The sequence below is a fragment of the Mastigoproctus giganteus genome, chromosome 6 (genome assembly GCF_048544385.1).
Source record: "Mastigoproctus giganteus isolate SK-2022 chromosome 6, ASM4854438v1, whole genome shotgun sequence".
In the NCBI taxonomy this organism is placed as follows: Eukaryota; Metazoa; Arthropoda; class Arachnida; order Uropygi; family Thelyphonidae; genus Mastigoproctus; species Mastigoproctus giganteus.
In genome coordinates this window covers 227,636,470-227,655,927 of record NC_143580.1, presented here as the reverse complement: position 1 = coordinate 227,655,927, position 19,458 = coordinate 227,636,470, and the positions used below count along the sequence as shown (strand labels likewise).

The following is a 19,458-nucleotide window of genomic DNA, read 5'->3' as shown; positions in this document are numbered from 1 at the left end:
ATAAGTTGCTACAATGGATAAAAGGATGGTTAGCTGGGAGAAGACAGAGGGTGGTAATCAATGGGTGCTGCTCTTCGTGGACTAATGTTATTAGTGGAGTCCCACAGGGTTCGGTGTTGGGTCCACTGTTGTTTTGTATATTTATCAATGATATTGATGAAGGTATATCAGGCTTAATGTCGAAGTTTGCAGATGATACAAAGGTTGGCAGAGTTGTTAATGACAGTAATGGCAGTGTGCTACTGTAACAGGATCTAGATAATTTGGGCAGATGGGCTAAGAAGTGGCAACTGAAGTTTAACCTTGACAAATGCAAAGTACTGCATATGGGTAGAAGTAACCCCAGAGAAACGTACCAACTGTGTGGTACTACACTTAAGGTGGTAGAAAATGAAAAAGACCTGGGAGTAATTGTGCAGTCAGATATGAAGTTTTCTGAGCAATGCAGACAGGCTGCCAGGGCAGGTCATAGGGTTTTGTCAATGATATATAGGAATTTTGCTAGCAGGGAAAAGGAGGTGATTATCCCTCTGTATAAGGCAATGGTCAGGCCACGCCTTGAGTATAGGTCTGGAGGCCTCATTTTAGGAAGGATGTAGATTTACTTGAGCGTGTGCAGAGAAGATCAACAAGATTGGTGAGGGGAATGAAGGGATTCTCTTACCAAGAGAGGCTTAAGTTCTGCAAATTGCAGTGGCTGGAGACTAGGCACCTGCGCGGTGATCTGATTGAGGTATATAAGGCCTTGAATGGGTTGAGCATGCTGAATTCTGATGGGATCCTTCCACTTGTTCAGATTACGAACCTAAGGGGGCGTAAATTCAAATTAAGAAAAGACAGATGTAGATTAGATATGCAGAAATTTGCCTTTAGCCAGCGGGTGGTTAATTGCTGGACGAAACTTCCATCTGTCGTTGTGGAAGTTGATAGGTTGAATAAATTTAAGGAGGAACTGGACAAGCATTTGGAGGGAATGTTGTGGTTTTTTTTGGCTGATGCTGCATAAGCTCATACACTTGCTTTCTTGCATCACATGCCACTACTGCTACTACTACTATTATTAGATGTCATGTGCTGGCTATTCCAATTGACATGTTACATTCTGCTGTAGAAAATGCTGTTCTTCGAATGGAAACTGTTGTTGACCAAAATGGAGGACACATTGAACTATTGTAGTGCTGTTCAAGTGATTTGTATTGCCACAGCACCATATAGTGACAGATTTTGTAACTATTTTTTTTTTTTCCAATAAAAGTGGTGAGCACATTCTTTATTATACCTGTTATCCAAATTTCTCTTCAGTACGAGCCTTAGAACTTGCTCCAGAGCCCTCTACATAGGGATACTTTAATTTTAAAAACCTTGTATAATGTTTGACAAATAATTATATAGATATATGATGACGAGTGAATAATACAGTGATGAATAAATAAAATAGTAATGTCATGATTGACAGGCTTATGAATTGAGAGAAGAGAATAGTGAGGGCCATGCCTTCATTCTGGGCAAGCTCAAGTAAATAGAAACATTAGCAGGCTTACAGTCTTCTTCCTCCCTAGCCCAAGGTACTATCCAAGGAAGTATCTCACCTGGTTCTTCTCCTTGAATGCCAAATCCTCATCCCTCCCTCTCATCCAGCTTCTCTTCATCCTCCCACAACCATACTACCTTCTGCAGTCATTCACGAGATCATGGTGAATTTTTGGTAATATCTGACAACATTATTATAATAATGTTGTCAGATATTACAGTTGTATGTAACTAATATAAATTATGTTGCTCTATAATGCAAATAGACCTAATAATCAATATACAGCATGTTCAACAAGAAATATAACTGATTTACATGTTTCATTTCTTCCTGTTTTGGGTCATTAAGTACAAGAATAATAGAAAGAATGTTAATTTTAAAAAAATTACATTACAAATCAGAATTATAAGCCCACCAAAGAAGAATTTTCAGGGAAATATGGTAATGAGGGAATCCCAGAAGCCTCCATCAGTCACCTGTATGACAAATTTAAGACAAATGGAAATAGTGTTGCATGTGCACAAAAGTGAAAGAAATGCTTACAGGACTCTAGTGCATTTTCATGCTTCAATGATCAGAAGTTTTGAAAATGGAGAGAGGGAGTCTTTCAGCTCTGATCATAAATCAGAGGCCATGATCATACCAGCCTGATGTACACTGAGTGATCACTAAATTATGAGCACCCCTGTGAAAACTGAATGTGACCTGTTGACCACGTGAGGTACGACAGTGCGCAGTTAGTCGACCTACGTAGCATAGATAAGGTGTCAGTGGTTCAGTAGGTAGTAAAATTCCGAGCGTGACGGGTAAAAGGAAGGATTTATTGGACTTTGATAAAGGACAGATTGTGGATGCTCAACGAGTTTGCCTCAATTTCCCAAACGGCTGAACTGGTGGGGTGTTTGAGAGCTGCTGTAGTTAAAGTGTATCAGGACTGGCATCAAAGTGGTCAAACAATGACCTGATGGCAAAACTGCAAAGGTCAGCAAAAGGTTGACGTTAGAGGTGAGCGCTGGGTCCGATGACTTATACAGGCGAACAGGCACAGCACTGTTGAAGAGCTGACTACCCAATACAAAATGGGCCAACCCAGAACAATATCTGGCATGACCGTGCATTGCATGCACGGTTATGCCAGATATAATCAACAATGAACGTTGTTTGCCATTGGGCAAACATTATCACCAGATTAACTCTGTACTCTCCATTGATTGTACACACCACCTTGGCTTACTTAGTCTGTGTTTTGTAGCAGTTGACTTCAAAAGAATTGTAACTACAAAGAAGTTCAGACCTTAGTTCATTTGATTTATTTTTATGGGAGATTTTTAAAAGATAGTGGATGTTCAAATCCCTCATCACTGGTAGAGCTACAGGTCAGATTGTCATATATAAAATATAATCCTGGAATGGGAACTCAAAAATCCAACATCTCTATAGTAAAACTATTTATGGGCGCCTCCGTAGCCAGGTGGGCAGGAGCAGCAATGCGTAGTACACGCTTCTTGATTAGACCGGGGTTCGAGCCCGTGACCACCAGATACGGAGGATGCGGAAAGGTCAGGGAATGACCACCGCATATCCCTGGAGCAATATAGCCTTAGTTGCTAATGCTCCTAAAAACCAAATAACAACAACAACAACAAACTATTTATGGGAAGGTTCTTAAATTTTGTAGGAATGCTATCAAGATGACTGGGAAGAGAAATATGCAAATAAAAAAAAGTGGTGCACTGTGAAAACAAGCATGCATTTGCCTTACCTATGCAATTGAAAAGTCTGCATAATCAGCTACTGTAAGCTTTGATTGCTATACTGTATCAGAAAGTGACATACCCTTACATAGCATAAAATGCCTGAATTAATATCATTTAATAAACATGCCTTTCCTTGTCAAAATCAGTAAAAGCAGTGAACTGGCAAAGTTGAAAGAGTCATAGAATTTAAGGGTTAAATTAAGAATTAATTTAAGGTTAAAGAATTAAAGAGAGAAGGGCAGTGTTGCATATTTCTCTTCCCAGTCATCTTGATAGCATTCCTACAAAATTTAAGAACCTTCCCATAAATAGTTTGTTGTTGTTGGTATCATAAATATGTTGTCAACAGACTTGATATCTTATTTGCTATCAGTGGGAACTGTGCTCTGCTTTGAGCATTTCATGAATCTTGATAGGTGCTGCATTGAGCAGAGTGTTGCATTGTGTAGAATCACATTCCTCTTATCATTTTACTAAATCATCTATGCTGCTGAATCCCTTTGTGAATTTGAGAATTATGATATGCTTATTCTTTAGTCTCATACCCTTAGTAAACAAATTTTCAAATTGCCTTGTATCTCTTCTGAAAGAAGAAAAACAGTTGGGTGATATATAGTACAGGAAGTTGGGTGATATATACCACCATAGGCAAATGCAAACTTTGTGTCACTTCTCGGCTGTTAGTGTTTTTGAATTTATTTTATTTATATATATATATTTTTTTTATTTTTTTTTTTTTTCATATTCCTTCCCCCATCATGATAGTGCACTTGCCAAGTTCAAAATCGTTTTACCTAGCCTTTCACAGGCTAGGTAAAACTTTATCAAAAGACTGGACCTGGCTCATGTACCATACTTTGAGCACCTCTGCTACAGATTATTTATGTAGCCATAAATTATAAATTATTAAAAATAACAGTATTGTGGAATCTTTCTTACAAGTATGTTTGACTAGAAAAAAAATTGGAAATATCTTTCATGACCATATTCTAAACTTCTGCAATTTGGATGGCACTTTATTAATAAACTTAAAAAACACTGATCATTGTGTATTTAGTTTATTTTTATCTTGCTTATAGTATTATTGAGTTAAATTTAATGAGAAAAAAATTGCTAAATCTTATATTTATTTTTCAGATACTAACATATCGGTTTCAATATTTTGTTTACACTTTTATTCAAATAATTTTTTTTTTGCACTATAGGTGCCACCAAGTAGAAACTGAAGATAGGCGTTTAACTTCTCTTCTTGTGGCATGTTTGCTCTTACCTCCTGAGCATCTCTATACTCTTCGCCATTTGATGTGCTTTCTTTCAGCAGTTGCAGCAGAAAATGAAATCAACAAAATGACTGCATATAATTTGTCAGTAGTGATGGCTCCAAACTTAATGCCCTCCTCTGGAGATCAGAAAGAAAAATCAAGGTAAAAAAAATTAAAAACAAAAAAGATATGTAATCTAAATTGTAAATTTTTATGAATATCCATTCATTTTTAGACAGATACAGTCAGTCCTCGTATAACAAGTGTTTATACTACACGAATTCGATCATATACGATTTATAAATAGGGGAACGATATCTTATATAACATGAACCGAATTTGCTTATGCACGATTCGCCTTTGTGTTTACAAGAAATGGCAGTCGAACACAGAATCACCCCAACCGAACACAACACAGTAGGAATGAAGAGAAGGTTCTGAAAATGTATTTGTTTTTTATATCAGTGAAGGGGAAACACATTTCACCATAATAACATAAAAACCAACACAATTCCAGCTATCGGTATAATCGCAAATGCAATTAGATAGAGTTTACTACCATTTTTATAACAGATTCCACTAGCAGAAACGCAACTGGAAATTGTTTTTATTGTTTTATGGTAGTAACCCCTAGAAATGTGCTTTAGTAAAATGTGAGGTGTTAATCTCTGCCTTTACGGTGTTGTTTATTCAGTTGCTACATGCGTGCAGCTTTGTTTATGTGTATCAAGCGTGCCTCCTCATTTTGTAATTGTGCTTTATTCCCTAAAAATGAGTAAAATACTTAAAATGTGTGAAAAGGAAGCGTCCTGGTGAAGACACTGCAGATTCAGAGAGAAAAAGAAAAGCAATATCAATAAACAGAGGTGGACCGGGTCAAAAATTCTTACCCGGGAAAGTTTATAGTGGCCTCATACTATGGTTTATGGCCAAAATCACACCGGCCTCCAGCCTACCGGGGTTTCCCCAGTAAGGCTTATGGCCAGTCCGCCTCTGTCGATAGAGAAAAAATATGAAATTGTGAAACGCTTTGAGCAGAATGAAAGACCATGTGATATTGCACGTGCTACAGACCTAAATGAGGCAATGCCGAGAATTACAAAGAATGCAGAGAAAATAAAAACAACTTTCATAGCAGGTACAACTCAAAGTGTAATTAAAATCCATTAGATTAAGACACAAAGAATTGGAAGAGACAGAATGGCTGTCATCTGTTTGGATAGAAAATCAAACAAAAAACAAGTTTGCTTACGATAGAAGCAAAAGCATTAGCAATATTTTATTATGTAATAATCGTAATAAAATACTTACGTATTTTATTACGATTATTTATTGTGTTTGGTAATGTTTTGGTTACAAAGGTGTGTTCAATCTTGGGTGCTTGGCACCTAACCCTGTTTTCCCATGGGGCCTGTTGTTTATATTGCACGATTTTGCATTGCGTGAGGGTTTATAGGAACACAACTATCGTGCTATACGAGGACTGACTGTATAAAAATATTTGAGTTGTTTAGCACTTTAAAACTCAGTCCTGTGTTATATCTCGCAAAAAGGATTCTTCTGCTTCTATGCTTATCTTTGGTGACACTCCAATTTCTAGGCAAAATGATATACCTCTTTTGGGATTACCCTGACTTTCTTGGCACAAGCATATTACAAATATTGCTTCCTCTGCATCTAAGAAACTTGGTTTTCTTTTTTGCTCTCGGTGTTACTTTTCTTCCAAACAGCTGTTCACTCTGTACAAATCGAAAATCCACCCTACAATGGAATATTGTTCCCACATCTGGGTCGGTGTGGGAACAATATTCCATGGTAGGGTGGATTTTCTCTCTCTCAGGCTTTTAGATTCCATTCAGAAGAGGGCAGGCCGACCGGGCTAGCCGGGTGGGTAAAGTGCCTGCCTGGCAACCCAAAGGTCGCGGGTTCGAATCCCGCCTCGGGCTTGGATCAAAGTACTGCAAAAAAAACCTTGGGAGGTGCATTATGGCCACAGAAGCCGATGCGCCAACAACTACAAAAAAAAAAAAAAAAGGAAGAGGGCAGTTAGGTTAATTAATGACTCCTCTCTAACAAAGTCTCTCCACTCTCTGTCTCATAGATGCACTGTTTCTGCTACATGCCTTTTATACAGATACTTCCATGGGCACTGTTCTTCTGAATTGGCTTCTATAATTCCCGCTCTCTCTTTCAAAACAGTCCGAATACGTGCTGCCACCAGCCAACATCCATTTACTGTCCAACTTCAAACTCACAGAACCAACTTTCATCTTCCTCGTTTATTCATTCAACTAACGTTTTCTGGAACAACCTTCCTTCATATGTATTTTCTGAAAATTACGGCCTACAGAATTTCAAGTCTAATGTCAACAAATATATCTTCTTTCGTCTTTTCAACCTCCAACCCAAGCACGGTACTAAGTACTATAGGTTCTAATACCTCTTGTGTTTGGGGTTTTCATAAAAAAGAAAAAAGAACTTTTGTTACTCTGTGCATTAAGGCCTTTCATTGTGCTATATGAAATAATTGTGTAAAAAAGGCATATTTCTCTTTATTGCATGTAACCTTTTTACTACTATTAAAACAAAATTAACAAGAGACATATTCCTGTTTTAATTAACTAATGTTGTTATGAATATGATGTTTTATTTTTGTATTTCTTGTAATACATTTGAAAAGAAAAAAATATTTCAGAAAATACAAGACAAACCATTCATTTGTGAAATAAATACTATCTTTAAATTTGGATTACTTCAATTTATTAGAAAATAACATGGATTTAAAACTGTGGTTATTGCCAGTTCAGTTAATGTACCAGTTGATGAACCAAAAGAATTTGTGCTTCTCCCTTTTGATGATGAAATGTGACATTTTCAAACTTGTTTGTTTGCATGTTTTTCTCTTTATTGGTAAAAATAAAATGATATCCTTTGAAATCTAGTACCCAAGGTAGGCTTTGCATGAAGACATCCTGGAATTCACCACTGTATAGAAGAAAAATTTTATAATTTTTTGCTATGAAAAGATCACAAAATTCATATTTTAAAGATTTTTAATCACTGCTGTAATTGTTATCCTGCTGAGAGAGTATATCATTATCTGTCTAATGGGTGCTGGATTAATGAAAAAATAAAGTAATTTTTGACCATTATAGGGCATCTGGTTTTGGTTTCAAAAAAGTTTGATTTACAAAAAAAAAAATTTAAGAATTTTTACTTCTGCTAGAATTTTAAGAATATTATGTCTGGTCTGTTGTGCTCTTTGGCACCATGCCTGTGGTTAACATGGCAATTGGAGGTTGCTAGTATTGGGTGCTGCTATGTTGATCAAGTAGGTAGTCATTTCCTTCTTGTCAGTGAGGGTTATGTCTGGTCTGTTGTGCAAGATTGTTTTGTCCATTATTATTGCAAAGTCTCAGTGTGACCTGAGGCTTGTACTTGTAATACAGTAAACTTTCTTTGATCAGTTGGTATTTTGTACTAGCTTCTCATGTATGTTATTATTTTTTTAAAAAACCCTTTCTCCTTTATGGGATTTTTCCTGCCCCCTGATGGGTACTGGTACGAAGTTCGTGGGGTGGTTGGTTGTGTCTGATTACTATTATTATTGTTACTGTTGGTCAAACTCTCTTACTATCCTGCAGGTATTCAGGATTGTGGTTTTCTGCAGTTCCATGTAAGTGTTCTTTGGGAGGCCTATTGTTGCCAGGTTCTTATGGAAGCTCTTTGCCACCGTGCTGGTGGCTGACACAATGATTGGGATGTGCATTACTTGTTCCATATGCCACATCTTTGGCATCCTCTCTTAGCTGTGAGTACCCTAATCTTTTTCCCATATGTTTTCTGGAGGTTGTTGGTGTTGTGCACCGCTGTGTCAATCAGGTAGTTAGCCATTTCCTTCTTGTCAGTGAGGGTTATGTCTGCTCTGTTGTGTGGAATCGTCTTGTCAGTCATTCTGGTATGGTCTCGGTGTAGTCTGTCAGTACAGGTGTCTGCTGCAGCATGAGGCTTGTACTTGTAATATGATACTTTCTTTGATCAGCTGGTATTTTTGCTCTAGCTTCTGATATATTATCTAGCCATGTCTCTGAGTGTAATCCATCTGGGTGATCACCCTGCATCTTGTGATGATGTGCTGAATTGTTTCTGGGGCCAGGTGGAATCATCACATGTCATCTGTTATTCCGGGGTCTTTAACAATGTAGTTCCTAGTATTGATTACCTGATGTTGGATGATAAGCATGAATCCTTCAGTCTTGGGGAAGAGCCTTTCACTTGTGAGCCAAGCATTGAAAGCCATCTTATCTATGTAGTGTTGATAGGTCATTGTAGTATCTGCCATGGAGTGTCTTCTTTGCCCATCTTTCTGTCTGTGTCAATGTGGTCTCTTTGTTGAGGTAGAGTGTTGTGTGCTGTTTGTCTTTCTTATGACTTGGTAGATTGGCACTGTGTTTTCCTGGAAGTAATCATGCAGGTTCTTAATCGCCTTCTTCTCTTGTTCAATGAAGTAGATATAAGAAACAGATATAAGCTAATTCTCTTAATCGATTCTGGCCTCTGTTTTCTTGTGATAAACATAATCAGAATTCTACCTATGGTTCTGAGGTTCAAATTCCGATGCAACAATTTACAATTTGAGAGAGTCCACTTAGCATTTTTGGTGAGGATTTTTGTAGACTGTGCCAAGGGTTTCAAGTATTAACTGAACATGGCATGTTCTCAGGGTTGTAAATCAATCCTCCAAACATATAGTAGAACGTATAATATTTTTTTACACTTGTATTACAAACTTGAATTATACATATATATATCCCTTTATTTTGACATTAAATGTTGATGTAGATGTGAAAGAGACTTTTTATGGTGATTTTCATAATCAGCACGTTTATTTCCTCCACAATCGTATATTTTCGTTGCAGAGGTATGAAAAAAAGATTTTTTTGTTGGTCAGTTGTAATCGTTGGTATACTCTAAGTAGATTTTGAAAATAAAATTTTTCAAAAAGATAGAAAATCTGTATCTTATCAGACAGGGTATTGCCCTTTTGTTACAATTGCAAATGCTGTTACTGGTGGGTTAAAATTCTCTGATAACGTAAAGTAAAATTACACTGAGTTGCGCTTGTAGTTTTCCTGGTGGTTACAATTGCTGTTCTTCCATATTATGGTGTGGAAAATGCCCGAGTTCAAATCTGTACAGTTGTGAGAAATTTTATTGGGTTTCTGATATTATGGCAGAGTTTGTCAGTCTTTGTAGAATGAAAAGACTGTAAAACTGACCATAGAATGCATAATTTACACTCGATATACTAACACCATGTGGCCTTCACTGCCACAGCACCAATTCCAAAACAACCGAATACAATGAATTAAGAAATTCTTCCTTGTAAAGAAATGCAGAATTTACTGTATTTAGCAAATATTTTATATGAACAGAGGCTATACTATATATTTAAAAATTTTGGGAAACATTAAAATAAACCCTATGACCTTATTGCAATTTACTCTTCTTGTAGAATTAATTAAATAAATAAGAATTTCTGTGCAGGCTGCAATATAAGTCAGTAAATAAAATTTGAGCCCGAATTCTTAAGCATGTAGATTTAAACTGCAAAATATTACAAAAAATCAAGTGTACACCAGGAGCACAGAGTAGGAAATAAAAAAATAACAAGGAAATCAAATGTTTATTGTCCATATCATCAAAATATCATGAGACATTAAAGACTGAAGAAGCATAGCATTCTAATAGTAAATACTGCACAAAAGATACAATGTGGGCCCAGGAAAGAAAAGTAATAATGAATCCTAATGGAAACAAATTAAAAGTAAACAAGACAGTGATATGAGAAAAACTGTTCACCCTCTAAGCAGAAAGTGAAACAATGGACTAATTAATCAAACTTATTTTTTAATTAGTTAAATTTATATTTGATTTTGAAAATTTATCCCAAGAATAATTGATTTATATACAGAAATCCTTTTATTTTCCTTTCCTTCTTAACTTTATAATATTTACACAGCTCCATGGTTGTATACCACTGCTTTAAATGATGAATGATTTCCAATATTTTGTGACTTTATATGAATGTTTTGTGTGCTTGCTGAATAATTGTAGAACTAATAATAAACTTGGCTCCCATCCTTGCAGACCGTGTCTACCCCAGAATAGAAGAAGTGGATCGAGAGAGCTGCAAGGTTGGGAGCCAAGGTAAAGTAGGAATTATTATTTATTTTTGTTATTCAGTACTACCTAAATTTCATCTGGAATTTTTATTAATAATACATTACTCTTTGCCATAAGCCAGTGGTGGCCAACCTTTTACATACTATGCGCCAATTTTTTCACATACAAGTTCAGATGCGCCATACAACTCAAACACCTTTTCTGCTTTCTTATGTTCATGGTTGGGGTTGTAAAATAGGGATAGGGGTAGGATCTGCTTCGCTTAGAGGAGGAAAAAGAATAACTCAAACACAACTAAATTAAATAATAATTTACGCCAGTTCAAAAGACACATGTTTATTGGAGCACCAATCTACAATAGTGAGAGATGATCTCTTCGACAAGAGGGTGACCGCTGTCGGTGCTACAGCTGCCGGAGAGTCTCGTTTGGTGAAGATCCAACTGTGGATCTCATCAGATCCACAGTTGTTGGATCTGATGAGAGAGAGAGAGAGAGAGAGAGAGAGAGAGAGAGAGAGAGAGAGAGAGAGAGAGAGAGAGAGAGAGCTCTGAGCGAGATGGAGCACCGAGAGCAAGATCAGGTTGGAACTTGGAGTCGTCTGTTCTCTCTGCTCGCTAGAACGAGTCCAGGCATATCCTTAATAACCTTTTTAATAAAAGTATGTTTATGAACATAATTAACATTTTTAAATGATTTAATTATTGTATGTAAAGCAATTTCTATTACAGCACATAATATTACTCATTACTTACCATTAATGAGACTTTTGAGCCTGTTTGGATTTCGCCAGTCTTTCAATGTTTGGTGTTAAATTTGTTATTGAGAGCAGCAGAGAATTCTTCAAATTTGAGTCAGTCATTCGCGACCTCGTTTTGCTTTTGATCAATTTCATGGATGAAAATGCTTGTTCACATCTATATGTTGTTCTGAAATGACATATATAATTTTTTGCAAATTTTCTTAGTTCTGGGAAATGTTCACAGGGTAATGAACGCCAGAAATTAATCATGTCAGAAGCATTTTGATCTGAAAAAAGCTCATCAAATTTCATTTTTAATAATGAATTTGTTTTTAAATCAATAAGTTCCATTTGTATATTACTAGGCATCTCAATTATGTTTTGTTCACTGAGTAAAAATGGGTTTATAAATGCGAGCATGTAGTTTTCTTCTTTAGCCAAATCATGAAAACGACTTTCAAATGACACTTGCAATAACTTGATTTTTTTTCAAGATATTTAGTCCAATTGCTATCATCCACAGCACATTCATTCTGCTCTTTCAAGTGTGGAAATTGACTTAAATCCTGATTTTCTAACTGAGAGTTGAACAGTTTTAATTTCATTTTAAATGAATTGATGCTATTTACTAAGCTAGGAAATAATTTATTCATGCCTTGTAGTTTCGAATTTAGATCATTGAGATGACTAGTAACATCAACTAAAAATGCCAAATCAAATAGCTAGTTGTTATCTAATAATAAGGTTCTTTCATCAGGTAGTTCATTTTCCTGTTCTAAAAAATTATAAACAGCATTTTTCAATTTCCAAAATCTACTCAGAACCTGTCCTCCAGAAAGCCAGCGCACCTCACAATGAAGGACAAGTTCACCATATTCCAAATCTTATGGTGCCTCTGTAGCCAGGTGGGAAGGAGCAGCAGTGCGTAGCACACGCTTCTTGATTAGACCGGGGTTCGAGCCCGTCGCCACCAAATACTTAAGATGCGGAAAGGTCAGGGAATGACCATCACATATCCCGGAGCAATATGGCCTTAGTTGCTAATGCTCCTAAAAAAAAAACCAAATAACAAATCCAAATCTAACAACTCACAATATTCTCTGAATTCTCGTCTGTTTAATGCTCTTGTTATAATTTTATTCACAAATTTCACAACTGGTAACATAACGTGCTGCATATTTAAAGTTTTTCCACACAGTGCCTCTTGGTGTATAATGCAGTGATATTTTAGTACAGGACGATTTAAAAAATTTTCAAGCAAAGTTATAGTGCCATTGGCTTTACCTATCATTGATGGTGCTCCGTCAGTACACACACTGATGAGTTTACTATAATCTAATTTTAGATTTTCTAGGCATGATTTTACTTTTTCAAATATGTCTGATCCTCTTGTGTTACCATGCAATGACTCCAGACTGGCAAGTTCTTCAAAGATATTAAAATTATCATCAATTACTCTTATGAAAATGTTTAACTGGGCTACACCACATATGTCCGTTGATTCATCCAAAGCTAGAGAAAAGAAAGTACAAGAATGGACAAGATCTTCCAGTTGCTGAGAGAGTTCCTGGATACGTCTCGTAACTGTCTGCCTTGATATAGCAATTTCGTCTGCTTTCCTTTCAATACCTTTATTACCAAGATGGTGTGCAAATATTTGGAGACAAGGCTTAACAATTTCTTCTCCGTCAGAAAAAGGTTTATTTTTTTTTGCCAATACTAAAGCAATTTCATAGGACGCTTCTATCATCGCCAAGTCTTCACAACTTACTTTAGCAAATATATTTTGTCTTCTTCTGATTTCTTCCTTTTTCTTAGTCACATATTCTTTTCGTAGCTCAGACCCAAGAACGAGCTTCATTTTTCCTTCTATGTTAGTCTGATGCTGTGATTTATAGTGTCTATTAAGATCATGTCTTTTATTATGTGAAAGAATACTTTCACAAACAATGCAAAACGGTTTTCCTGATGAACTTGCTATAAATAACAACTCATTTTCCCACTCACGTTTAATATCACTTTCTGCTTTTCTTTTTGCTCATTTTCTTTTGCACTGTGGCAGATAGAAGGAATAAAAAAAAAAAAAAACAGAAAAGTACAAAACTCTAGAAGTCTGAATGTTGAAAAAGAACAAACAGATCACAAGTATGTACGTCGTATCACACAGAATATCAGTTGTAAACTGTCAAAAAATTTTGACGAACAGCTGAGCAGGTGCGACCGGGGGGGGGAGCTCCCTCCTACTATTTCTTGAGTTGGCAAAATGTGATTGATGGAAATTTCTCGTAGATGAAAATACCTCAAATTTATCATTTCATTGTTTCCTTTTAATTTGGAAGACTTCCGACAAAGGATCTATTTGTATATTCTCAGTCCCCTGAAAAAGTCACGTATTGCATTTATTTTCCCACTTGTGCATAGAGTCGAGCGCCGGAGGCAATGGACGACTAAGTGCTCAATATATTTTCATAGCCATAGATCACTTACGGTCAAAATTCAGAAATAAATGCATTTTTTTTGAGACTATTTAATTTATTTCTTTTGCTAAATTGAGGGAATTGACACGTTTATGTGTGTGTAAGTGGAAAGAAGGTGGTGAGTGTCTTAAGCCATATGCAGAATGACCTGAAATGAAAGGAAATAGAACCAAAGAATCGGCAATATGGGTTTTGGGTACTTGAGAAATTTTATGATGAAATGCGCCACTTGTAATCTTCCAAAGCTCCACATTTGGTGCATGCACCATAGGTTGGCCACCCCTGCTATAAGCAGTCCAACCCAGTGATTTTTGACCTTTTTTTAATAATGGCACCCCTAAGTAATTTATTTTATTTTGTGGCACCCCTACTCAATTTTCTGCCTGTTAGATCCGATTCTTTCTGTGTGTGTGTGTGTGTGTGTGTGTGTGTGTGTGTGTGTGTGTGTGTGTGTGTGTGTGTGTGTGTGTGTGTGTGTGTATATATATATATATATACTAAATAGATACGTTATAGTGTAAAGTTAATATCTTTAAAGTTTGAAAATCCATATAGCCATAGTCCTGCCATATCTCCAGTATACATGAAAACCAAAATATAAATCATATTAAGTAAATTAATAAAATAATAAAATAATAAGCCCAACACAGGAAAATTATTTTGCAAGGAACTTTGTCGAGGGCTAAACCCTTACAAAATAACCAACCCATGCTAGACTGAGCCATCGGTTTCTGTTATCATCTGCCTGTATACTAAAGCCAAAATAATATAATAGTGGAAATGTGGAATAATTTAGTATAACATTAACGTAAGATTTGAGACAAATGTAAGTCTAGAATGCCAAAACAACAAGTGTCGTACCGTAATACATAACAACAATTTATAAATGATACAGGCTGGATGATATTTAGCCCGACCGATCGCTACCACATTATAAGCACAACTGAGTAATTATTAAAATTTTTGCTGAACACAATTTAGCATAAAATTTTGCAGAAAATAGCTAATAAAGCTAACCGAAGGAGAACGGAAAAATGTATAGTAGAGCAATAGTACCTCACTCCCCCTCGAATTACTCTAATAGTTCGCGAGGTATGAAAAATAAGGCAAGAGGAAAGCTAAAAGCAAAAAGAAAGAAAAGGTCAATTTATCGATAGTACATCGGATATTAACCGGGAGCGTAACTTCCCGACCCTAAAAGTAGGGATCCTGGTTAGGTAGTAAAGGCCTGTAAAAATATATCAATCGAATAAAAAGAAAAAGAAGAAAAAGAAAAAGGAAAAAAACGGAATGGCTAATTCCTAATAAAGTTTACTTTAAGTAGGACATAAATAATGTCAGATAAAGTCAAATTGTCAGTAATGCTAAGAGAACGAAAGACGGAACCTGTCAGATAAGGTCGGATTGTCAGTAATGCTTAGAGAACAAAAGAGGGGACATGGTAAAAACCCCGTAAGGAATCTACCAAGCATACTTTACCGTAGCCCAAGGCGGGAAAAACAAAACGCCTGCAGCAACCTCACTAGACTTATATAACTACAAAGCGTCATGCGCCACCTAAGATTTGTCAAGAATTAGCCGGTGTTTTTTGGATGAACAAAAGCATAATAGCGCCCTCTATAATAGAGAAAACAAAACCAATAATACTCAGATGTAGAAGAGAAATCCTAGTATAATATAGAATTCATTCCTACTGTAAAGAACCCATATAGGTACCACTTTTCTAAGGCGTAAGCTATATATAGCGAGTTCAAAACAGCAGTCCCTAGTATGTACATGTATATACAAAGGCTAATTAGTACACCACTCGCTATATCTATACCCTATATTAAAAAACAATAATGATTACATTAAGACCCCGGCAATATCCAAAATGTATATAACAGTTTAATAAACTGCCTGCCTAATATTTTCGATAATTTCCAACTGGTTTAAATTATCGTGGTACTTTTTTAGTGCTATGGATAAAGCAGTACTCATATGTTTCAAAATGAAATTATATGGGAAACCGTTATCCAATAATTTATGCTTAAGATCGATAAGCGCATATATAACATCACTTTTATTATTACAAATATATACTCTTCTGATAGTTTGTGTCACTATAATGTTTTTAAGTATACGTACAGAGATATTAGTACCCCAACGGGTTAAGTCTATAGTTTTGAAATTGAATTCTTTGCGTTTGTCAAATAGCTTGGTAGATAGTGTATTATTATTAATCTGAATATCTATGTCCAGATATGCTACTTTAAAAGGGTCACCGTAGTTAGTGACTTCTAGAACCAACTCCTGCGGGTAGTGTTTAACCGCTTCTGTAAGAAAGCTAGTATTGTTGAACACAATTAGGTCATCAATATATCTGAACATATGGATATCTTTAACAAAGTTGTTTTCAAAATGATGCAGATATAAGTTGGCGATGAGACACGAGCTACTCGCCCCCATGGCAATGCCAGCATGCTGTATGAAAATATTACTACCATTATAAATATAGCTGTTGGAAATACAAAGATTAATCAAGTTATCCCAATAATTACGTTGGCAGGGTAAAATTTGGCTATATTCTGTAAAATAATTATTTAACACCAATTTTAGACTATCATGTGGGATGCTAGTAAATAAATTTTTGAAATCATATGTATTTATATGTTTGATGCTATTCATATTGTTCTTTATAAAGGTTAAAATAGGTCTATTGTTATTAATAATTCTGGAGGAATCTATAGCCTTGAAAATCATGCTGAGCAATTCAACTAGCTTACTATGTGGGACTTTTGAGTAGCTATTTCTACAAGATGTAATAAATCTGAAACTAATAGGCGATTTGTGAAACTTGGGAATACCATACAAATACGGAAAATTAGTATTATAGTTACTAATTTTTAACCTTTTTTGTATAGCCAGTAGCTTTTTGGTAATAGTACCAAGGTTACAGTTAGATTTAGTATATGTAGCACTGCTATGTAGTTCATTGTATAATAGTGTGGCATAGAATTTTTTGCAGATGAAACTGTAATTATTAGCGGCCTTATCTATAGTTGTTATGATAAATATATCCTGTAACTCCTTTAAATGTCGTTTGATTAACTGCATATTATATCTTTTGCTATCTCTAATGGTATGATGCTTCCTATGTAAAAGCATACTAAATATATGTTGTTTAAAATCGCTATTAGTAAGAACTAGCCAATTATAGAAGGCCTCTAGTGGTAAATTAAACTTATAGGCCAATTTAAGGCAAAAATGCATAAGGTCAGAATGTATTAGTTTGGTTATAAGATTAGCATTAAGGCTAGTGTTAGGTCTGTATTTAAAACCGTAGGAAAGAACAGATCTCAATTCCTGGTGAGGAACCAGGTTAAGATTACCAGTAATTACATGCCCATGATGTAAGTCAACGAAATCATGGTATTGTGGTAAGTGGCAGTAGCAAATAGCATCCTGGTAGACATTATCTAAGTTGCAGGCTAGCTGCTTATAATTACAAGCAGTAAGCCCAAAAGGTTTATTGTAACTAAACCTAGTTACTATATTCCTATTACTGAGTGGAAAACTGCTAACATGTTTATTTAATATCTCCTTTAACGGTAAGTAGTCAAATATAATGTTACTGAATTTAATATTGATATAGATGTTATGGATAACAGGTTTATTACATAGACGATATTTAAAAATATCCCTAAGTAAGTGGTCAAGATGCTGGTTACGATGTGAATATGTCTGGTTAATTTTTTCTAAGGCTTTTAACTTGCTATGCTTGAGGCCGAATAAGATATCATGTATGAGTTTAATATTTATAACATTTTTATCCCAAGTATCCAGCATGTCGGTAAATTTTCCTAAAGTATGCTTAGTGCGCATTTGAATGCCAGTACCAGTATTGTTAAAAACTTTGTTTCTCATCTTACTACGTGGCAATTTAGGCTGGGATCTATTAGCCATATGAAAAAGTTTATAAACACAAGTATCTAAACTACCAATATTATAATTACGTCCATTAAACAAACTATTGAGACCATAAGGGTACAGGGTTTTATATTTAAGAATATTGCAGTTTTCACGTTGTAATCTAATGCTGTGTCTATGTTCAATATCTAATATAGTAATAGAAATATTATCGAAACTATGTGTTTGGAAGTGCTGCAGTTCAATGTCATTTTTATTAACAAAATTATTAATATGGGATCTGTGCCCATTAATTCTAATATGTAATTCACCTCCTGTTTGTCCAATATACTTAGCCATACACGTATTACATGTAATTAGGTAAATAGCTCCCCTAGAATGGCAGAAAACCGGATCATAGGTATTATGGGAGACATGTTTAATGTTCATGGCCGGGCAAGTTTGACATCTCATATTGTTGCATTTGTTGAATTTTAAGTATAGCTCCGATGCAAAAGTCCTCGTGTCCAAATGTAAGTTATTGTCTATAGTATCATTAACCGGGCGGTTACTTGGTAAGCCTGATACATTAGATGCAACATGGCTATTTTGGTTACTTATCGGATCACTCATAGCCATAGTAGAATCCGTATGAGTGATCCGATAAGTAACCAAAATAGCCATGTTGCATCTAATGTATTAGGCTTACCAAGTAACCGCCCGGTTAATGATACTATAGACAATAACTTACATTTGGACACGAGGACTTTTGCATCGGAGCTATACTTAAAATTCAACAAATGCAACAATATGAGATGTCAAACTTGCCCGGCCATGAACATTAAACATGTCTCCCATAATACCTATGATCCGGTTTTCTGCCATTCTAGGGGAGCTATTTACCTAATTACATGTAATACGTGTATGGCTAAGTATATTGGACAAACAGGAGGTGAATTACATATTAGAATTAATGGGCACAGATCCCATATTAATAATTTTGTTAATAAAAATGACATTGAACTGCAGCACTTCCAAACACATAGTTTCGATAATATTTCTATTACTATATTAGATATTGAACATAGACACAGCATTAGATTACAACGTGAAAACTGCAATATTCTTAAATATAAAACCCTGTACCCTTATGGTCTCAATAGTTTGTTTAATGGACGTAATTATAATATTGGTAGTTTAGATACTTGTGTTTATAAACTTTTTCATATGGCTAATAGATCCCAGCCTAAATTGCCACGTAGTAAGATGAGAAACAAAGTTTTTAACAATACTGGTACTGGCATTCAAATGCGCACTAAGCATACTTTAGGAAAATTTACCGACATGCTGGATACTTGGGATAAAAATGTTATAAATATTAAACTCATACATGATATCTTATTCGGCCTCAAGCATAGCAAGTTAAAAGCCTTAGAAAAAATTAACCAGACATATTCACATCGTAACCAGCATCTTGACCACTTACTTAGGGATATTTTTAAATATCGTCTATGTAATAAACCTGTTATCCATAACATCTATATCAATATTAAATTCAGTAACATTATATTTGACTACTTACCGTTAAAGGAGATATTAAATAAACATGTTAGCAGT

General features: G+C 35.4%; 1 protein-coding gene across 1 annotated transcript in view; it reads left to right on the top strand.

Annotated features, from left to right (window-relative positions):
* Positions 1–19,458, top strand: part of LOC150085056 (rho GTPase-activating protein 11A-like) — a 45,205-nt gene that overhangs the window by 12,910 nt on the left and 12,837 nt on the right. Inside the window, exon 5 of the mRNA XM_090376449.1 lies at positions 4,494–4,712. Within this exon, the coding sequence (XP_090232575.1) occupies positions 4,494–4,712 (219 nt within the window). The remainder of the gene's footprint in view (positions 1–4,493; positions 4,713–19,458) is intronic.